Raw genomic sequence first — 23,754 nt, 5'->3', positions numbered from 1 at the left:
TATAAATTGGCAAGCAAGACAAATCAAAATTGGGGCCTTACAGTTCTTGCACATGCAGTAGTCCAGCAAGACTATAAGTCCAAAATGTATCCAAAAGAACCATCACAGGTTAGAGATTTGTTTCATTTTAATGCCATGAAACATGGCCTTCTCAATCACCTCTACACACATTATTCTTTTCAGTTCCAAAGCAAGTTTAACTCTTCCCTATTGAAAAGTCTAAGATAGCCAGTAAATTTGCCAACTAGTAATACCACTACAAAAGAAAAACAAAATGAAAAACAACTACCTATTCAGGTTTATTGTACAAATAAGGAGAGTCAAAGGGAAAAAATGTACTTCACACTATGGTGAAGTCACTGTTGCCAACAGCTAAGACCATAGACTTGCTAGTTAAAATGTTACCCCTACGGCATATATGCATGTACAGGGTAGACAACATCCCCCCTTCAGACACATTCTGTTCACCTCTCACTGTATTATGTCATGGCAATTTCCAGGCAGGTAATAAGTTTCTTCTGAACTGACCCCAATGACACTCTGTGAATCAGAAAAGCAAAGGGCACTGAAAGCAGCCTAGCTAAAGTGCTTCTATGTAGTGACCAGAAGCTTATCTGAGCAACCCTCCCAATTTCCCAAATGGCTGGCAAGGCAGGTTTCCTTCAGGTTTTCCTCCTTTATGCAATAGGCTTATCTTCTACCCTATTACAAGCATCTTGCTATATTAGACTTAAAAGCCATCAGTTCAAGGGTAAACTCAAGAGCTGTTCATCTGATGAATTTTAACTAACAGCAAATATAAAATGTTACACGTCTTAAAAATACCTCAGAAACAAACAAAACTTTACTTAAAGTTCATTTTGAAAATATAATCCTTCAATATTATAATTAAGTATGTCAGATAGGAAAATGTGCCTTACCTCTTTACTTTCATTTAAATTTACTAATAAGTTCTCTGGCATAGGTATAAAAACATCTGAAAAATAAATAAATATTTCTTTAAAAAAAAACTTAATTGTTAAAGATGTTCCAATTACTTAACACTGATACAATTAACTGCCCCCATATTTAAAGAAAAGCCACCTTCTCTACTATTACATATACAGCAGTGTCTACCCATGTTCAAAAAGCCACCAAAGTAGCATTTATTTAGGTATTTACTGCAACTTATCTGTTACCATGTATAAGGTAAATAGCCTCCTAGAAAATATTAGATCATATTAGATCATATTAGAAAATATTGATCTATAAGCACTCAGTAAGGGTTTGCAGAAGTGCTCTGCTTCTTAGGTTAAAGACACAGTTTAGAATGCTACTTTACATTCTTGCTTAGACCTGGAAGCCAGCATTCTTATCATTAAAAAAAAAAAAAATGTTGAATAAGATGACATACAAGAAAGCTGTCTTTACAAAGAAGTCACATAGCCCACCAACTGCTCTGTCATTCAAAAAGGAGATACTCTCATAAATGAGGCCCCCACCAGTGCCTATACTTCTGAAACTACAAAATCAATTACATCAGAAGATAGGCTAACTGACCACATCAGATGAGCTCCTCAGGATTCAAATTTATTGTTACTTAGGAATTAAATTCTCTTCCTTAAAAAGGGAGCAAATGGGGAAGGGAAATGTCGGTGGTGGTGACGGATTATGAGAAGTCTCACTTTCTACATTTTGGTACTGTTTGTGATTTTTTTAAAAAAGGCTCATTACAATCTTTGTAAAAAGTAATACCAAAAAAATAATGTGAAACATTATTTACTTGACCTGTCACATAAAAATTCTGTTTAGATTTCTTTTTTCTTTACAACTAAAAAACGTTTTGGGGCGCCTGGGTGGAGCAGTCGGTTAAGCGTCCGACTTCAGCCAGGTCACGATCTCGAGGTCCGGGAGTTCGAGCCCCGCGTCGGGCTCTGGGCTGATGGCTCAGAGCCTGGAGCCTGTTTCCGATTCTGTGTCTCCCTCTCTCTCTGCCCCTCCCCCGTTCATGCTCTGTCTCTCTCTGTCCCAAAAATAAATAAACGTTGAAAAAAAAAATTTTTTTTAAAAAAAATAAAAAAAAAAAACAACTAAAAAACGTTTAATAAAAATTTTACAGAGATACAATTCACAAAACATGGGGGCGCCTGGGTGGCTCAGTTGGTTGAGTGTGCAACTTTGGCTCAGGTCATGATCTCACAGTTCGTGAGTTTGAGCCCCGCGTCGGGCTCTGTGCTGACAGCTCAGAGCCTGGAGCCTTCTTCAGATTCTGTGTCTGCCTCTCTCTGCCCCTCCCCCACTTGCACTATGTCTCTCTCTGCCTCTCAAAAATAAAGAAACATAATATTAAAAAAAAAACAATTCATAAAACATAGAATTCACCCTCGTAGAAGATACAATTCAGTAATTTTTTAATATGTTCACAAAATTACACAACCATCACCAGTAATTCCGGATCCTTCCCATCATCCCGAAAAGAAATGCCACATGACTTAGCCGCCATTCTTCATGACCCTGACAACTCTCACAGCACTAGGCAGCTGCCAGTCTGTCTCTGGATTTGTGTACGCTGGATACATCGTACTAACAAAGTCACACTATGAGGTCCTTTGTGACTGGCTTCTTACACAACAAAATGTTTTCAAGGCTCGCCCATGTGGTAACATCTATCAGTACTTTATTCTCTTTCATTGACAAATATTTCATTGTATAGATACACTTTTTTGTTTACACATTCATCAACTAATGGGTATTAGGGTTGTTTCTACTTTTTTGGCTATGTTGCTATGAACATTCACATGCACATAGTCTTAATTTTCTTGAGTATATAAACATTGAGTAGAATTGCTGGATCATATGGTAACTCTATGTTTAACTTCTGGAGGAAGTGACAGACTGTTTTCTGTAGTGGCTGCAACATTTTCCGTTCCAAACAGCAGTATATGAGAGTTGTAATTTCTCCACTTTCTTGAAAATACTTTGTTACTGTCTTTTTTTAAATCCCTGCTATGTGACATACAGCAAGGGACATTCCATCTATCAGCTTATGTATAAAATTGAGAGGCTGGACCACATCACTGAATTCACAATTTGGCCCATCATCAGAATCCCCTGTTCAGCGAACAATGAAGTAAGTATCTGGGTAAACAGGTTAGGAAATAAAGCTGATTTTTTGTGAGATTTAAAATAACCAAGACAGAAGGGAGCTCTCCTCAACTACTACCTTTTAAAGATGTACAGTGAATCCTCACTATTCGTGGATTCTATATTTGCCAATTTGTCTACTCAGTAAAATTTATTTGTAACCACAAAACCAATACTCATGATGCTTCTATGGACATTCATAGACATGCTGACAGCAGCAAAAAAAAAAAAATGAGTTCTGAATTTCCTAGTCAGTGTAAGGTAGCATTTCATTGTGGTTTTCATTTGTATTTCCCTGATAATTTAGGATATGGAGCATCTTTTCAAGTGCTTATTGGCCATTGAACACTGTGTATTGAATAGAGACAGGTCTATTCAAATATTTTGCTCACTTTTTAATCAAGATGTCCTTTTCAGGTTAAGTTGTAGGGCTTCTTTACGTAATCTCGATATAAATTCCTGATCAGACATATGATTTGCAAATATTTTATCATATTGTGGACAGTCTTTTCACTTTCTTGATGGTATCCTTTGAAACACGAAGTTTCTGAAGAAATCAAATTTATCCTTTTCTCTCTTTTTTCAAACTAATCTCTACATCCAATGTGAGGCTCAAACTCATGACCCTGAGATCAAGAGTTGAATGCTCTACCGACTGAGCCAGCCAGCCTATTTTTTCTATTTGTTCTATTTTTCTATTTTTTGTTGTTTGTGCTTTTGGTGTTATACCTAGAAAATCAACCAATCCAAGATCACAAAGATTTACTTCTGTTTTCTTCTATTTTAATCTCATACTCAAAGGGCGCCTAGGTGGCCCAGTCAGTTAAGCATCTGACTTCTGCTCAGGTCATGATCTCACAGTTCATGAGTTCAAGTCCCACGTCGGGCTCTGTGCTGACAGCTCAGAGCCTGGAGCCTGCTTCAGATTGTGTCTCCCTCTCTGTCTGCTCCTCCCTGCTCATGCCCTCTGTCTCTCAAAAATAAATAAACATTAAAAAAAAAATTTAATCTCACACTCCAGTCTATGAGTTTTGAGTTAATTTTTCTTAACTGTGGTTATGAAATATACACAATATGTGGGGTCAAGAGTCACATGCCCTACCAAGTGAGCCGGCCAGGCATCCCTCACCTTAACCATTTTTAAGTGTACAATTTTTAAGTGTACATACATTCGCAATGTTGTATAGCCATCACCATTATGTATTTTCAGAATGTTTTCATCATCGCAAACTCTGTACTCACTAAATAGTAACTCCTTAACCCCTGGTAACCTGTATTCTACTTTCTATCTCCATGAATGTGCCTATTCTCAGTATCTCATATAAGCAGAATCATACGATCCTTGTGCTTTTGCACCTAACTTATTTTACTTCGCATGTTTTCAAAGTTCATCCGTGTTATAGCATGCAACAGAATTTCATTCTTGAGTATATGTATATACCACACTGTTTATCCATTCATCTGTTGATGGATACTTGAATTGTTTACATATTTGGCTACTGTGAATAATGTTGCTATGAACCTTGGTATGAGTATTGGTTTGAGCCTGCTTTCAATTATTTTAGGTATATACTGGGAGTAGAACTGCTAGATCATAATGACAACTATGTGTTTAACTTTTTTGAGGAATTGCCAAACTGTTTTCCATAGCACTGTACCATTTTACATTCCCATCAGTAATGCATGACAGTTCCAGGGTTTCCACATCTTTGTCAAAACTTATCATGTCCTATTTTTTTGATAATAGCCACTGTAATGGATGTGAAATTGTATCTCACTGTGGTTGTGATTTGTGTTTCTTTTTTTTTTTTCTTTTGGTTTTGAGAGGTTTGTTTGTTTATTTATTTAATTTTACTTGGTTAACACAGTGCGATATTGGTTTTAGGAGAATTTATTGACTTGTCACTTTATATACAACACCTAGTGCTCATCACAACAGGTGCCCTCCTCAGTACCCATCACCCACCTAGCCAATCACCCACCCACTTCCCTCTGTCAACCCATAGTTTGTTCTCTATCATTAAGAGTCTCTTATGGTTTGTCTCCCTCTCTTCTCTTCCCCCCATTCCCGTATGTTCATCTGTTTTGTTTCTAAATTCCCACGAGTGAAATCATAAGGTATTTGTCTTTCTCTGATTTATTTTGCTTAGCATCACACATTCTAGCTCCATTCACGTCATTGCAAATGGAAAGATTTCATTCTTTTTGATGGATAATAATATTCCACTGTATATACACTGCACATCTTCCTTATCCATTTAGCAGTCAATGGACATTTGGGCTCTCCGTAGTTTGGCTATTGCTGAGAAGCATATCTCTAATGACTAATGATGTTGAGCATTTTTCTTTTCATGTGCTTATTGACCATTCATGTATCTTCTTTGGGGAAATGTCCATTTAAGTCCTTTGCCCATTTTTGAATTGTGCCATTTTTTTTAATCATTGAGTTGAGGAGTTCTTTACATGTTCTAGATATTGATCCTGCATCATTCATATGATCTGCATATATTTTTGCCAATTTTGTGAGTCCTCTTTTCACTCTTTTGAAAATGTTCTTTGATGTACAAAAGGTCTTAGTGTTCATGAAGTTCAATTTATTTTTTGTTACCTCTACTTTTGATGTATACCCAGGTAATCGCTGCCAAACCCAATGTTATAAAGATTTTCCTCTGTTTTCTTTTAAGAGTTTTATAGTTTTAGCCCTTGAGTTTAGATCTTTGATCCATTTTTTTTTATATGTTTTAAGGGTCCAACTTCATTCTTTTGCATGCTCATTTTCCTCCGAATCATTTGTTGAAAAGACAGTTTTTTCCCTATTGAATGGCCTTAGTTTCCATGTCAAAAATCAATTCACCATACATGTGAGGGTTTATTCCTGGGCCCTCTATTCTATTCCATTACTCTTATATGTCTATTCTTAAATACTTTTTGAATGAACGAATGAATGAATGAATGAATGAGGGAAAAAGAAACCTACATTTAATCTGAGTTTGAACATTAACTTGTTTTTGTTGCCTTGTCCAGAATTCACTTTACCTCTATTACTGTTTCCTCTTCTGTAAATGAGGGATTAGACTGAAGGACTCTTACAATTCCAACAAGCTTATCATTTTATACTCCAGGTCTTTTCCCTCAATATAATAGAGTCATATCGTATACACTATATAACATGATATTTCTAAAACTGAAAATTCCTAAGACATTTCAATAATTTAAAGTGTATAATATATACCTTCAATATCTGAAACTATTAGCATCTGAGGTTGAGAGAGACCTTCTTGAAGACTGTAGAAGTGGATTGTACTATCAAACGTAATGAAGCCAATTTTTGTCCTAGTATTGCCAGGAAGCCTATAAACAAATTCAGAAGAGGATTTCATCAAGTTTTCCCATATAAATATATATATATATATATATATATGTATATATATATAATATCTGTGAAGAGTTAACATGCAAATAACTACTTTGGTATTATGGGAAGTGTCCCAACATAAATGTTCAACCTATTCAATGTTTAATTAGCATGAAAACATACCCTGCACAAAGTGAAAACACTTCAGAAGCCAAACAATCAACAAAACCAAGCAATAATAAAGCAATCCAAAACTCATTACACCTATATGAAGTTAAATAAGTCACACAGGAAATGGCAGATAAAAAATACTTGAAAGTGTATACAAAACTTTTCATGTTCCTGTAGTGAAAACTTTGTAGATGATTTTAATTTATCAAAAATAATTTTTAAAAATTACCATAAATGGTAATTCCAAAATATAAATTAAGTACTGCACTTCTTTTAAAAGTTTACCCAAGGACTCTTGGGTGGCTCAGCCGATTAAGCGTCCGACTTTGGCTCAGGTCATGATCTCACAGCTATGAGTTCAAGCCCCACGTCAGGCTCTGGGCTGACAGCTCAGAGCCTGGACCCTGCTTCATATTCTGTGTCTCCCTCTCTCTCTGCCTCTCCCCCACTTGCACTCTGTCTCTCTCAAAAATAATAAAAACACTAAAAAAAATTTTTAAAGGTTACCCAAATCTCTTCTTATGTTGTTTGTCTTAAGAAGAGCAGTAAGGAGCACCTCACTGGCTCAGTCTGTTGAGTGTCTGACTTCAGCTAAGGTCATGATCTCACGGTTCTTGAGTTCAAGCCCTGCATCAGGCTTTCTGCTGTAGGCACTGAGCCCACTTCAGATTCTCTATCCCCTACTCTCTCTGTCCCTCCCCTGTTCACTCTCTCTCAAAAGTAAATAAACCTTAAAAAAAAAAAAAAAAAAAAAAAAAAAAAAAACAACAGGAGGATTTGTCTTAAAGAACTTAAATGTGTTGACCTATAGTTTCTTAAGGAGAGGGACAAACTAGTTTTCATTCTTGTTGCTCATGCTTAGATGAGTCAGTGGAGTTTCACATCAACAGACAATCCCCATATACAATCTAAATTAAAAATATAAATACTGGGTACACTGGGTGGCTCAGTCAGTTAAGCATTCAACTCTCGATTTCGGCTCCAGTCATGATCCCAGGGTCATGGGATCAGGCCCCACATGGGGCTCTGGGCTGACAGCCAAGAGCCTGCTTGAGATTCTCTCGCTCCTTCTCTGTGTGCCCCTTCTGCACATGCTCCTGCACACACTCTCTCTCTCAAAACAAGTAAATAAACTTAAAAAAAAAATGCCAGAAAGAACAAGGAGGCTCCTTTCACCAAGGTGAAGGACTTAGTAGTCCACTTCTGATATGACTTGATACTTCACATTCTTCCACACAACACAAGAGCACTATATTTCATTACACTGAAAAGTCATACTAGCTTTTATGGGTTACACTAAGTATCTAAGGAACCATTTAACATACAGATATTTTAAGAGACTTAAGAGAAAGGATAATGAAATGCCACTTGTACACACTGTTTGTATTCTTATTTCAACAAACTTACAGTAAAAAGACATTTCTGAGACAACCAAAACCAAAACTAGAACCAGGTATTAAATCATATTATGGAACTATTGCTAATTTTGTGTAGTGTAATACTTGAATCTTAGGGTTAAAAATAATTCTAAGTACTTATAGTTAAAAGGATATGCTGACTATGGTTTGAGTAAAAATACTCAAGGGGAAAAAAGTGTTTATGTATGGGAGGAATTAGATGAAGCAAGAACAGATGAACGCTAAGAATATTGAAGGTGAGGGATAAGTACCTGGAAGTTCACTACATTCTTTCTATTTACTACATGTTTGAAATTTTTTCATTTAAAAAAAGTAAGGGACACCTGGGTGGCTCAGTCGGTTGAGGGTTTGACTTCAGCTCAGGTCGTGATCTCATGATTCGTGGGTTTCAGCCACACACCAGGCTTGCTGCTGTCAGCACAGAACCAGCTTTGGGTCCTCTGTCCCCTCTCTCTCTCCCCCTCCCCCACTCACACTCTCTCTCAAAATGAATAAATATTTTTTTTTAAGTTAAAATAAATTTATGTTTCTCAGAGAAAGTGAGATCTAAAGTTAACGAATCAATTTTATGGAGTTTTAGAACACAATTATATAGCATTTTTTCTATTTTGACACTACTTATTCATTTTGCTAGTTTCAAATTTAAGATGAATTAAGATACTTACAAATCCAGATTGTCTAACAAACTCTGGCAAACTGTATTCAAGTATCCAGTTTCAACAGCATTGTGAGATACATCAAACACAAAGAGATACACTGGAGGTTGAGGTGGTCGTAACTGAAGAAAAGAAAGATCTCAATAAATCATTTCAAAGGATGAAATCTAAACTTATCATCTGTCTGGCCCACTTACAGCAAAACAACAAACATTATCTATAGATTAAGACAATTATAAACAATAATGGATTGAGAAAACAATACAAAAATAACAAGAATTTTAAAAACAGGCAAAACTTTATTTTTTTGAGACACATACTTATAAAACACAAAATGAAGATGTGATTGCCCTTAGTCAGAAGAGTTTTTCTCTAGGACAGGAAGAAAAGAAAATGTGATCAGAAGGCATTCTGGGAGTACTGGCAATGCTCAATTCTGACTTGGGTGGTACTAACACAGGTGTTTATTATTTGGTAAACTACACACTTATGTTTTACAGACTTTTCCATATGTACACAATATTTCACAATATAGGGAAATTATAGATGTGACTTGATTTCTCAAGTTAGCCTGAGCTAGTTCCTTAACCAATGGATTTCAGCTAAAATTCATAAAAAAGTACAACTATATTTTAAAATTCCAAATTTAGGGGTGCCTGAGTGGCACAGTTGGTTAAACATCTCACTCTTGATTTCAGCTCAAGTCATGATCTCACAGTGAGATCAAGCACCGCTTGAAATTCTCTCTCTCCCTCTCTCTGTGCCCCTGTCCTGCTCGTGTGTGCCATCTCTCAAAAATAAACAAACATTTAAAATAGAATAGAATAGAATAAAATAAAAAATTCCAAAGTTAAAGATTTGTTTTCAATTCACTAAAAAGCATCAAAAAACCACAATGAGAACTGGGCATGTGGTATACTAACTTTTATATTTTTATGCACAGATCACTTGCCAAATTCATAGCATCTCTCACCTACGAGATAAGTGACGAAGGAGCAAAACATCTTACAATAAGCAAGTTTACAAATTTAAAGGAAGCCACTTTTGTAAAACCTGGGAGATAAAAGAGCCCTAGGGAGGGCAATTCAAAAGAACAGAGGCTTCTGATTTTTTGGCTTTAATTCAACAGACACAGCTACACTACAGAAAACTATTACCATTTATTTTTTATTTCTTAATTTTTTTAATGTTTATTTTATTTTTGAGAGAGAGACAGAGCATGAGCAGGGGAGGGGCAGAGAGAGAGAGAGAATCTGAAGCAGGTTTCAGGCTCCTAGCTGTCAGCACAGAGCCCAATGCAGGGCTCGAATTCACAAACCGCAAGATGATGACCTGAGCCAAAGTTGGTGTTCCACCAAGTGAGCCACCTAGGCACCCCATTACTGACCATTTAAATGTCACAAAACTGTCTTCTACACTGAACTTTTCTGTGATGAAAAGAAAATGCACCCTCATAATTTCTATACCAAAATGGCGTCCACTGCCCAAATAGAGGGAGATTACCCTACAAAAATATAACAAGGTAAAATAAAATACTAAAAGTTCATGTTAAGTCTTATCTTAATATTCCCTTTATTTAGAGAAAATTATGGCATGGTGAAATAGTAACCAAATCAAAGCCATGGATTTTTATGCAAGCTCTCCCACTTACTTAAATGATATTTAGCAAGTCACTTAACTGAAGTTTGTTTTCCTACCTTACAGACAGGAACAACATTCACCTAGCTTATTTCAGACTGTTGTTTGTGATGATCAAAAATACATAAGTGCTGGGGCGCCTGGGTGGCTCAGTTGGTTAAGCGACCGACTTCGGCTCAGGCCATGATCTCGCGGTTTGTGAATTCGGGCCCCGCATCGGGCTCTGCGCTGACAGCTCAGAGCCTGGAGCCTGCTTCGGAGTCTGTGTCTCCCCCTCTCTCTACCCCTCCCCTGCTCACACTCTGTGTCTCTCTGTCTCTCAATAATAAATAAACGTTAAAAAAATTTTTTTAAACGTGTAAGTGCTAAGGCGCCTGGATGGCTGAGTCCACTGGACATCCAACTACAGCTCAGGTCATGATCTCACTGTTCGTGGGTTCGAGCCCTGCTTCAGGCTCTGTGCTGACAGCTCAGAGCCTGGAGCCAGCTTCAGATTCTGTTTCCCTCTCTTTCTGCCCCTCCCCTGCTAGCACTCTGTCTCTTTCAAAAATAAATAAAACACTAAAGAAATTGTTTTTAAATGTAAATATTCTGTAAAATGTAAAGTGCTAATTTAACCTTGGGCATAATTATTATTTTAAAAATGCAAGACTTTAGATATTCATACAAATGTATAATAGTACTTGCGAAAGAGTGTTTATCATGGCATTATTAGGAAAAAGTTGGAAGTGACTTAAAAGTAAACACGATCCCAATATTATATTGTAAGTTTCTGGATTGATGCACAAGAAATATAAGTGAAACTTTACACTTTTACTTTTCAAATTTACCCCTGTATACTTAACTACATTTATAATGAACAAGTATAACATATAAAATTTAAAAGCATACAATTTTGGTAAAAGATGACACAGTGTTTTATTTAAAATCTAGTACTAAGTAATATACTATATAAAAATATATTATTTATATAATTTTATACAATAACATATAAAAAATGAAAGCAGGGTTGGGAATGCAAACTGGTGCAGCCACTCTGGAAAACAATATGGAGGTTCCTCAAAAAACTAAAAATAGAACTACTCTACGACCCAGCAATTGCACTACTAGACATTTACCCAAGGGATACAGGTGTGCTGTTTCGAAGTGACACATGCACCACAATGTTTACAGCAGCACTATCGACAATAGCCAAAGTATGTAAAGAGCCCCAAATGTCCATCGATGGATGAATGGATAAAGAACATGTGGTATGTATATATGTGTGTGTGTGTGTGTGTGTGTGTGGTGTGTGTATACATATATAATATACATAGTGTATATATATCATATATATATCATATAATAGAGTGTGTATATATATATATATATATATATATATATATAATACAGTATTACTTGGCAATCAAAAAGAATGAAATCTTGCCATTTGCAACTATATAGATGGAACTGGAGGGTATTATGCTAAGTGAAATTAGTCAGTCAGAGAAAGACAAAAATCATGACTTCACTCATATGAGGACTTTAAGAGACAAAACAGATGAACCTAAGGGAAACAAAAACAATATAAAAAGAGGGAGGGGGACAAAACAGAAGAGACTCATAAATACAGAGAGGGGCGCCTGGGTGGCTCACTCGGTTAAGTATCCGACTTTGGCTCAGGTCATGATCTCACGGTCCGTGAGTTCAAGCCCCACGTCAGGCTCTGTGCTGACAGCTCAGAACCTGGAGCCTGTTTCAGATTGTGTCTCCCTCTCTCTCTGACCCTCCCCTGTTCATGCTGTCTCTCCCTGTCTCAAAAATAAATAAACGTTAAAAAAAAAAATTTTTTTTTTTTAAATACAGAGAACAGGGGCGCCTGGGTGGCTCAGTCGGTTAAGCGGCCGACTTCACCTCAGGTCATGATCTCGCGCTCCGTGAGTTCGAGCCCCACGTCGGGCTCTGTGCTGACAGCTCAGAGCCTGGAGCCTGTTTCAGATTCTGTGTCTCCCTCTCTCTGACCCTCCCCCGTTCATGCTCTGTCTCTCTCTGTCTCAAAAATAAATAAATGTTAAAAAAAATTTTTTTTAAATAAAAAATAAAAAAAATAAATAAAATAAAATACAGAGAACAAACTGAGGGTTACTGGAGGGGTTGTGGGAGGGGGGATGGGCTAAATGGGTAAGAGGCACTAAGGAATCTACTCCTGAAATCATTGTTGCACTAGATGCTAACTAATTTGGATATAAATTTTGAAAAATAAAAAATAAAATAAAAAAAAAAAACCTGCAAAGTTAAAAAAAAAAAAATGAAAGCGGGGTGCCTGGGCGGCTCAGTTGGTTAAGCGTCCTACTCTTGGTTTTGGCTCAGGTCATGATCTCATGGTTTGTGAGATCAAGCCCCACGTTGGGCTCTGCACTGACAGTGTGGAGTCTGCTTGGGATTCTCTCTCCCTCTCTCTCTGTCCCTCCCACCATGTGCGAAATAGCTTTCACTCTCTCAAAAAATAAGGAAGGAAGGAAGGAAGCAAGCAAGCAAGCAAGCTAGCTTACCATGTATTCTGAAGGAGCCATAAACTCAATAGTAGCATTCTGAACTTCAGGTCTTCTGTGAGGTTCTCCATAGACTCTGGTCAAAGGGTTGTACATGAATTCTTCAGGAACTATGTAAGTTAACAACATACAATGATACAACTGAAAGGATTAAGGTCAATTTATCTTGTATTTAGCTGTTTTCTTATTTTGAAGATTTATAAATAAGCCAATATGGACTAAAAATTAAAGGATAAATACACTTTGTTTTTGAGTTCTATTCAAGTTTCCCCCATACTTAATAGTACTAAGTATGATTTTACAGCTACTATAACTGTGATTTTTCTTTTCCTACCTTCTAATTTACACTTCGTCTCAATTCTCACTAAAGCTGCTTTCCTAAAACAGCTTAAAAGAATGATAAAAATTCAATGAATACTAATTATTATCTTATATGTGAGACAAAATTTTGTGTTAAATTTCATAACCATACGCGAGTATTAATGCTGACATGAAATGTACAGCCTCTGGCTGCCCCATAGCTTTCAGCTGCCCCTTGAAAACTATGGCACAAATACCTGAGAGGCTAAAGCTAAATGAAGGCTAACAGTTCGGTCACTTCCATTAATTAATGAGGCCTTTATGGAACATCAGTTGCCTATACACTAGAGCTCAAAGAATATTTTCTAAATTATCATTGCACCTGTCTTCCCATTAACTGTTTAGAAACTCAAATTCCTACATATGTTAAAGGGTAAGCCATAGTTCATGAAATGGTCTGGGCTGCATACTAAAGTAACTTCCACCTTTATTATAATTTTATGTCACATAATGAAGCCCATATACATAAGATTTTAAAGACATACTAAACACTATAAATACATTTTCTGAATTATTAGAGAATAAAAATAACGTTCTTACACTATCCTCCCTTTACTCTTAAATAATATAAACAATAAAAATGGTTTTAAAAAATCTCTTAAATTCTCCATTTGCCAATACTTAATGAAATTTCCTTCCAGAGACCTAATTTTCTTTTTTTTACTTTTAATTTTTTTTTTTTGAGTAAGCTCTATGCCCAACATGGGGCTTGTACTCACGACCCTGAGATCAAGAGTCACATGCTCTACTGACTGAGCCAGCCAGGTACACCAGAGACCTAATTTTCAATGTGGATAGCAGCATACCCTTTTTCTTCTCTAATCCTAATAAAATGTTACTGGTTAGATGAAATTCCTTAAATATAAACTGTTAACAGCTTCTGAAAGAGATCTCCTCTTCCTCAATTACTGAAAAAACTACATTCAACTAACCTTCTAGCACTGCCCACCTCCCTCCTTACTGCAGTGAATGAAGCTAATGGCAGCTATTCTGTGGACTTATTTCTTTCACCCTAGAGAAAAGGCATGGGACAGTTTCTAATTAAAAATATTTCTTAAATTAAAATATTTGCTTAAATAATACCATGAAATATGCCATTTATTATATACCCAATATAATAAATGTAAAAAAAAAGGTATCAGAATATTATCACACTTTTTGTTCAAAAAGTATACAATTTTTTATATATAAGTATAAATGCACAGGAAAAAGTTAATGGAAGTTATCTCTGAGTGGAAGGATTACAGGTAAGTAAGAAAGGGTTTGGGGTTGTGTTTTTGTTTTTTTTTAACTTTACATTTGTCTTATTGGCTTTCCCTACAATGCAAGGAGAAATTTGAAAAAGTTTAAAAAAAAAACAAAAAAACCATAACATACCATCATTGACTCGGTAACATAAGTTACACTTCCATCTCCTTTGATCAAGAAAGCTGACAAAAGGGTTGATGTACGTCCTGCATGAGCGGCATCTCACAATTGTACTGGAGGTAACCACAGGCAATTGCTAGAAAAACAAAACAAATTTTTTAAAGGGAGTGATCATTACGTCTAAAGGCCAAACATTAATCCATACCTTCCAGGTAACTTCTGGAATACTATAATTTTGGAGAAAAAAACAAAGGTAAAAAGAAGTGTTCAAACTGCCACACAAAAAAATTATGTAGATGAAATGTACTAATTTTAAAAACTACTGGTTTGTTCCAGCAGCATTCTCATTAAATTCTGCCTTTAACAAGTATTTATTTTGGGGTGTCTGGATGGCTCAGTCAGTTAAGCATCCAACTCCAGCTCAGGTCATAATGTCGCAGCTGGTGAGTTTAAGCCCCACGTCAGGCTCTGTGCTGACAGCTCAGAGCCTGAAGTCTGGAGCCTGCATCAGATTCTGTGTCTCCCGTTCTCCCTCTGCCCCTCCCCTGCTCGCTGTCTCTCTCTCTCTCAAAAATATATAAACATTAAAAAAATTTTTAAGTATTTATTTTCTCATTAGGTATTTATATTATAAATCAAACATAGTAAATATCCAGTGTATTTTTCACATGGATGGTAAAGTAAGGATCAACATTCTAAGATCAATGAAATGACCAAGGAAATTATTAGCATTTCTTCATATTACATTAACAGGCTTACCAAGTTCTCATAAAATTACTGTGACAAAGTAAGGTAAGAGTAAATTATATTTAAATACTCAAACTCTCCAATTATGCTCCTATTTAAAGTTTATCCTACATATTAAAAGTTCAAAAGCCTGAATATAAGTTCGTTTTGGGAAAGTTACTTCACTTATGTATTAATCCTCTGAAAAACGTTAAGGTCCATATGTCAAGGTCTCAGAGCCTTAGGATAAAAGTGGACATCTTCTCTGTTTTTCCCTTTTAGCAGAGGGAACAGCTTCCTCAAGGAACAAATTTACTCCCAGAATGGCAGAACTGGAAGACTGGGTAAAGTATTTTAAATGGGCAAATAATTTACAACTTTTTAAAATAGCATGGTTGATTTATTTATTTTCTTTTAGTACTTCTATTCAGTTCCTCTTGAATTTTTTTAAAATTCAACTTATTTTACCTCATTTTCAAGTGTTTGGTAATAAAAGTGCTGGTTGAATTACAAATAAAAGAACCTGTCAGTGGTCAAATTCCTAAAGATAGCTCAAATAAATTCTACAAGTGATTCTTGCATTACTGTAGAAAATTCCTCACCATCAAGTTAATTTCCCATAAAACATTTACTTTCACTAGTGAAACATACCACTAGGTCTTTGAAAGGATGAAGCAGCAGTCCCAAAGGAAGTTTGGCTTTATTCAATAAGGCCTGAGTCTGAGGAATGCTAGTCAGCGTGCATCGAAATAACCTGTATCAAAGTAAAAATCATGTGTCAGTTGTTGTTATGATTATTCTTGGATAAAAAAAAAAACTCCAAAAGGTACATTTAACACTGGGTCAAATTACAAAGAACACTTCAATAGGTCCTCTCAAATGTTGTCCCATTTAAATATTTAAGTCCTATTCAGAAAGAGAGGGTAGAAAATTACAACTATTATATAACTAAAATAAAGTCTCTTTTTGGCTTGGCTTGTGCATAAGACAGTTCAGACTAACAGATGACTTATTTTCCTTTATATAAATCTATATTACACTGGAATTAAAAGGTGATGACCCAAATATGCAAATGCAAACTTAAATTTATTACTGAAAAGACCTGTTTTGTTGAACGTTCTAAAAAGACTATTTAAAAATAACAAAATTTGGGGCGCCTGGGTGGCTCAGTCGGTTAAGCATCTGACTTCAGCTCGGGTCATGATCTCGCGGTTCGTGAGTTCGAGCCCCGCATTGGGCTCTGTGCTCATAGCTCAGAGCCTGGAGCCTGCTTCGGATTCTGTGTCTCCCTCTCTCTCTGCCCCTCCCCCACTTGTGCTCTGTCTCTCTGTCTCTCAAACGTGAATAAATGTAAAAAAAAAAAAAAAAATTCGTGGGGTGCCTGCGTGGCTCACGATTACACGTCTAACTTCCGCTCAGGTCGTGATCTCACAGTCTGTGGATTTGAGCCCAGAACCAGGCTCTGTGCTGACAACTCAGGGCCTGGAGCCTGCTTTGGATTCTGTGTCTCCCTCTCTCTCTGCCCCTCCCGTGTGTGTGCACGCATGCACTCTCTTTCTCTCAAAAATACATTAAAAAAATTTTTTTTAATATGACAAAATACGGCAGCTCTTTCTGTCCATGGGTCAGGGACCCAGGCTTTAATAAAAACACCTTAAATAAAAAAATAATAGAAATAACAAAATTCAATTTATCAGAAACTTGTTACCATATACATTTAAACTAATGATCCATTTGAAGGGAGAAAAGAGTATCATAATTCTGTTTGCTATACAAAAACAATTTAAGATGAGAGCAAATGAAGGATTATGTAGAATCAAATCCCCATACTTTGGACTTGTTCACCACAATGATAATGAGTATCAGAGTCCCAGTAGAGCAGATAAGAGCAGTAATCAGCTTGTAAGTTACAACTCTATTTCTTGAGTTAGAACATTTCAGATATCAATTAAAGTAAGCAATTTCCTAAGGTTTTTTTCTGTATGCAAAACTATTTTCAAAAATTAACATTTATACAATGTTTATAATACATGAAACTCCAAAAAAATCTTAAACTTCTAGAATAAATATCATATTTAATAAGAAATGCTATCTGAAGCCTTACTCTGGGTTACAATTGAGTTTCTGGATATCTTCATGCAAATTTGGAACAGGAGGCTGCAAAGGTGTTGATGGAAGCATGTTTCTTTCTTGAAGAAGATTGATAACTCTTAGCCCTTCTGGATGGAGACTTAATCCACTCATGGTTGTAGTTAAATGATTAGCACCTAAGGGAGTCTAAAGATAATATAATTTCAAAGTAAACAGCCTTTATAACGTCTTCAGTTGAAAACAGAAGTGTATAAGGACTTGGTTACTTAATTTCACTCTAAATAACAAAACTATAATCTAGATTTCCTGGTCAATATTTTGGTTCTGGAAATATATAATATAACATGAGTCTTATGAAATATCCATTATTCCAATTGGTTAAAAAATTCATTACACCTTCCTAAAACTTTTTTATGTCTACACAATTTAAATCAAAAGATGGAAAAATGGTAAAAACAAAAACAAAAGCAAAAACAAAACACCAAAAAGTTTACCTGATTAAAGCCCTGTGGCCCACTTGGGTAATTCAAGGAAGAAGGTGGCATTGCAGTTGTACTAGGTGATGCTGTGTTCTGATAACCAGGTGGTAAGGAGGGATATGAATACCCAACACTTCGGTTCATTGTGGGATTCTTATTAGTATGCTGTGGTGTTGCTAGAAACAAGGTAACTTTTAAGTTCTGTTTTATATTCCAGAATACTTTAAATACACACATCCACCCACTGAATTATAACTCTAAAATCCACTGGGTAATTTAATACTTTCATCCATCAATTTTGCAAAGTAAGACAAATAAACATTGCTAACAAACACTGCTAACAAAGCAACTGCAATGATTAAAATCAAGTTAATGTAGATTATATAAGCTTGGTAAGATTAATTTACTTCCATATCATTTCCAAAACTTTATATTCAGACTAAAATTCTAATTCAAAGCAATTTCAATGAAAAGATATTAAATGTTAAACTGGTTAAATACATTTGAGTAGATCTAATTGATACAAATACTCTATAGCTGTAACATAATAATAAAGCCCATGATCCCAATTCTGAAAGGAAAAAAAAACTAACAAAAAATCTAAAGGTATGGAGACCAAAAATGCTAACATGAGGTACTGTTGTGTGACATGATTATCAAATTTTCTCCATTTCCTATAATGAACACAAACTAAAACAAAAAAAAAACAAAGCAAAGCAAAGGAAAACAAAAACAACTTTCATAGCATCTCACCTGAAAAGCCACCGCCTTCAATTTCATCATAACTATTGTGAACCACCATAGATCCATTATTGGTATTTGGTGTAACACCTAAAAAAGGAAGTTTATTAATAATATTCAAACTAGAACAATCATTACAATTTCTGAAAAATTTGAGCTGGTATCTGAAATTTAAGGTAACTTTCCAAATACTTTAATCCACAGCCCAGGAAAAATGTCAAATGTTGAAATAAAAATTTCATATAATGCAAGTTTTTAAATATACAGGACACATCTAAGTTTCAAATACTTTTATGAACTTCTAAAATGAATGGTCCTTTGTGCACGTTATAAAATTATATACTATCTGAGATTTCAGAAGTCAAGAGCAGCATTAAAAACCTCTAAAGAGCAGTACACACTGAAAAAAAAATCACCCAAATCAATAATAAAGAAAATTTAAATTATGAGGATAAAAAACCTTTTTTTTCAAAGTATGGAACAAAATGGAATCTAGAATTAATTTCAAGGTGACATAAATTAAAGAATGAATGCTTTAGTCTAGAGAACAATCACTAAAATAAAATAAAAATCTTAGGTTGTCCCTCCCTGCCCCCCAGTTTAAAGACTTAAAAGATAAATGCCAGGGACATCTGCTTATGAAGAATTAAAATCTATTTCTAGGTGCCTCTGCTATTTATGAACTCTAACTCAGGTATAGAAGAAGCTAAAATTAATGAATAGTATCAACCTCTAGCTTCTAAGTACAAAGGGGCTAACTTTAATAATCATTTTAACACCAGATAGGTAAGTTTAATAGTTTCAATAAAATTAGTTAACTTCTTTCCAGTTCTGAAGGCCACCATGAGTTTAGCCATGAGTTGATACTGAAAACCTTGGGAAAAGTGTTTGTAAAAATAAACAAAAACACTGGGCATATTTTTAGTTGGTTAAAATTTTAAATATTTATTGTAGCTCAATTTTAAAAGTTATAATGAGGCAAACAGTGGGACATTATCATTTTGTTACTCATTGTTAACACCATTCTTTTCAAAATATTCACAGGTCAGTCTTTTCCCTACCTATAGTAATAAAAAAGGAAATGCTACAAGAAAAAACAAAAATGATAACATTAATTGTATTCAGTAGTCGGGTATAGTCAACAATTATTCCCCTCTTCTTGTTTTCCCATTTCCACATGTTGCTATTAATGGTTAGGTTATTGCTAAAATCAATTTTCTTACTTGCCAAAATATATTGTTTAAACTAATAACTGAAAACAATGCTTTAAAACACTTTATTATTTATATAAAACTTCAAAACGCTTGCATATTTTACTTTTTATTTAGGTTCATAAATATTTGTTAATACTTAATAGCAGAAATCAAAATACTGCTTCCATGGAAAAGAGCCAATATATTAAAAGAATCATTCTAACACCATGCCCAGAAAAGTGAAAGTTCTCTTCTCGCCTTCCTCTTCCAAAAGGCACCTAACTTTTTAGCCATGATTATGAAAATCTGCATGGCAACAAAAAAGTTAACAGCAGTGGTTCTCAAATGCTAGGCAACAGCCCAGCACAGGGTAGTAGAATTCTAAGGAGCCCTTTTTAAACCCTAAATTCCTGAAGGCCGTCCCTAACCAAAACAACTAGATTTTCTGGAAAAAATATTATCTGAATGCACAGAATTCAAAAAAACATTCACCCTTCCAACCTAAGTCAAAACTTTAGGACTTGACTTGGTTTGCCTTGCTTACCTTCTTGGTTGACAGCTGAATTAAATGAGGGCTGGGGTACACCTCTATGTGATGATTTCTGAGGCGTGAGGACCCTCAATGGAGGTGGTCCTCCAGTTGGAGGGGGCCCAAGAGGAGCTCCTGGTTGAAAAGTGGTAGGCAGAGGTGGATTCACTAAGGGGGGTGCAGAACCTATAGAAATATTGTTTTTTCACAAGTCACTTACGTACTTAAGAAAAAGGGCAAAACAGCCTTTTACCAAATTTGAGTAACTTCTAAATTTACATTGTAATTAAAATCAGTACCAAATTACCAGAAATAGGTTACCTGCTCAGGCTTATGAATTCTTAATTTATATGCATGCTTTACACATTTCCAAGTCTCTTTCACATGCTTCTTAATTTATCAATTATTAAAGTAGTATAAATATAAAATAAGCATCAAATCACTTCAATGCCCTGTTTAACTTTTTATAACCTGGTCATAGAGCTTCAACAAGGTCATGTCAAACATTCTGATAGAAATTAACATGAATAAAATTTTATTAATAACCTATTAATATAGGCCATTCAGTTAATTCAATTAGGTTGACAGCTTTCTAAAACTATAAACTATTGTGGTTATTCTAAATTCTGCAAGTTTTATTTCATTTTGCTTCATTTTAATTGGGCCATAACCTTTCAGAATGGGATTATAAATTTGTACCTTGTTCAATGTTTAGCTAATAATAATAAAAAGTAGTTTGCTTTTGGGGCACCTGGGTGGCTCAGTCAGTTGAGCGTCTGACTGACTCTTGATTCTGGCTAAGGTAATGATCTCACAGTTCAATCGGATCGAGTCCCACACTGACAGCATGGAGACTGCTTAGGATTCTCTCTTTCCTTCTCTCTAACTCTTCTCTGCTCTTTCTCTCCCTCTCTCTCTCAAAATAAATATATATTTTTTAAAAAGTAGTTTAGTTTCAATGATGGTTGAAATATACTGTATTAAGAACATTCCCTAGGCTTAAAAATCAGGAAACGATACAAAGTTTATGTAAATGCTTTCTAAAACACTAATATCCAAGAGGTTTAAAAGTACTCATCAAACTAGGGCCACCTGGGTGCCTCAGTCGGTTAAGTGTCCAGCTTCAGCTCAGGTCATGATCTCACAGTTTGTGAGTTCCAGCCCCATGTCAGGCTCTGTGCTGACAGCTCAGAGCCTGAAGCCTGCTTCGGATTCTGTGTCTCCCTCTCACTCTGTCCCTCACCCATCCAGGTTCTGTCTCTCTCTGTCTCAAAAATAAATAAAAACATTAAAAAAAAGAAAAAAGTGGGGCGCCTGGGTGGCGCAGTCGGTTAAGCGTCCGACTTCAGCCAGGTCACGATCTCGCGGTCCGTGAGTTCGAGCCCCGCGTCGGGCTCTGGGCTGATGACTCAGAGCCTGGAGCCTGCTTCCGATTCTGTGTCTCCCTCTCTCTCTGCGCCTCCCCCGTTCATGCTCTGTCTCTCTCTGTCCCAAAAATAAATAAACGTTGAAAAAAAAAATTAAAAAAAAAAAAAAGTACTCATCAAACAAAACTAAGAATAACATGGTATTTGTTCTTGTATCTCCTTGTATCTCCCTGCCTTGATTTTACCAGTTTTCTATCAGGACAGTAAGTTTTGATAAGTGTAAAAACACTGTCAGTTACTTTTGGGGAAACTCTTCTCCATGATATCAAAAGTTCCATGGGGCGCCTGGGTGGCTCAGTTGGTTAAGCGTCCAACTTCGGCTCAGGTCATGATCTCGCGGTCCGTGAGTTCGAGCCCCGGGTCAGGCTCTGTTGTTGACAGCTCAGAGCCTGGAGCCTGTTCCCGATTCTGTGTCTCCCTCTCTCTCTGACCCTCCCCTGTTCATGTTCTGTCTCTCTCTGTCTCAAAAAGAAATAAACGTTAAAAAAAATTTTGTTTTTAAAGTTCCAAAACTCATACCACCTGTTCATTCAAGTCAAGAACATTGTTCCCACCTGCTCATTTACCAGAGGAGGAACAAAGTCTACAAAGAAGATGAAATATGGCTGGTAAGAATATGATTTAATTTTTTCATTCTAGGACTTTTTTTAATCCTCTGAATTTGTAAGTGAAATAGGTAATAAATTTTTGCTAATATTCTACCTGTATTTTGTAAAACCTTGTATTTTTTAACGAGAATAAAGATACCCAGATATGAAAATTTTCTTTGTATTCTTTTTTTTTTTTTAATTATTTTGAACATGTATTCATTTTTGAGAAACAGAGACAGAGAGAGAGCACAAGCAGGGAAGGGGCAGAGAGAGAGAGAAAGACACAGAATCTGAAGCAGGCTCCAGGCTCTCAGCTGTCAGCACAGAGCCCAATGAGGGGCTTGAACCCACAAATGTGAGATCATGACCTGAGCCAAAGTCGGACACTTAACTGATTGAGCCACCCAGGCGCCCCCAGATATGAAAATTTTCAATGGTTCTTCAATATTGTTCAAATCTTCAGAGCCAAATGAAAAATGATCGTATTATTGAACCTTGTAGCCCCAACAAGATGAATCAGTGCCCTGCTGACAAGGGAAGACAAAGATTACTGCCATATAACTCTCTTATCAAAGCAACACTGACACATATCCAAGGCAATACAGACAAGTCAAAGGAACAAAAGGACAAGGTACACTACCAACTCAGCATGAGCAAGAATGTATGATATATCCGACCACAAAGAGGTAACAAACTAATGTTTAACAAAATACTAGTAAGCGTAGAGATTTTTCATACCTTTAAGGAAAAAAAATTGAAACCACAATATGCTACACTTCATAAAACAGATATTTTGTCAAGCTGAATAATTTTTTAAAGATTTTAAGTAATCTCTAAACCCAATATGGGGCTCAAACTCAGAAACCTGAGATAAGAGTTGCATACTCCACTGATTGAGCCAGCCAGGCGCCCTTCAAACTGAATAATTATTTTTTTCTTTTAAAGTTTATTTATTTATTTTGACACTGGGGAGGGGAGAGGGAGACAGAACCCCAAGCAGACCCCACACTGTGAGCACAAAGCCTAATGTGGTGCTTGAATCCACAAACCATGAGATCATGATCTGACCCGAAACCAAGGGTCGGACGCTCAAATGACTGAGCTATCCAGGTGCCTGACAAACTGAATAATTCTTATTTGTAACACTAATAGCTAGAGTTTTAAAACCTGCCCTTTGAGATCCCTAAAGTTAGTGTAAGGATGTTAAAACATAGCCTATTAGAAAAAAAAAAAGTCAGAGAAATTTAATATGTGGACTAGAAACAATATAACCTAGACAGAGTTTTGAGATCAGATAATCAGGCACCTATTGCCAATGACGTGTTGAAAAAACAAAGGTAAAAAATGAGGAATTTTTT

At 35.9% G+C, this 23,754-nt stretch overlaps 1 protein-coding gene across 1 annotated transcript in view; it reads right to left on the bottom strand.

Annotated features, from left to right (window-relative positions):
- Positions 1–23,754, bottom strand: part of SEC24A (SEC24 homolog A, COPII coat complex component) — a 72,634-nt gene that overhangs the window by 24,536 nt on the left and 24,344 nt on the right. Inside the window, exons 3-12 of the mRNA XM_030318264.2 lie at positions 20,395–20,565; positions 18,670–18,747; positions 17,932–18,092; positions 17,451–17,623; positions 15,998–16,100; positions 14,630–14,756; positions 12,893–13,002; positions 8,733–8,845; positions 6,356–6,474; positions 921–976 (exon numbers count right to left, since the gene is read on the bottom strand). Coding sequence (XP_030174124.1) covers positions 921–976; positions 6,356–6,474; positions 8,733–8,845; positions 12,893–13,002; positions 14,630–14,756; positions 15,998–16,100; positions 17,451–17,623; positions 17,932–18,092; positions 18,670–18,747; positions 20,395–20,565 — 1,211 coding nt within the window. The remainder of the gene's footprint in view (positions 1–920; positions 977–6,355; positions 6,475–8,732; positions 8,846–12,892; positions 13,003–14,629; positions 14,757–15,997; positions 16,101–17,450; positions 17,624–17,931; positions 18,093–18,669; positions 18,748–20,394; positions 20,566–23,754) is intronic.

The sequence above is a fragment of the Lynx canadensis genome, chromosome A1 (genome assembly GCF_007474595.2).
Source record: "Lynx canadensis isolate LIC74 chromosome A1, mLynCan4.pri.v2, whole genome shotgun sequence".
Classification (NCBI taxonomy): domain Eukaryota; kingdom Metazoa; phylum Chordata; class Mammalia; order Carnivora; family Felidae; genus Lynx; species Lynx canadensis.
The sequence above is the reverse complement of the archived record's forward strand: the minus strand, read 5'-3'. Positions and strand labels throughout refer to the sequence as shown.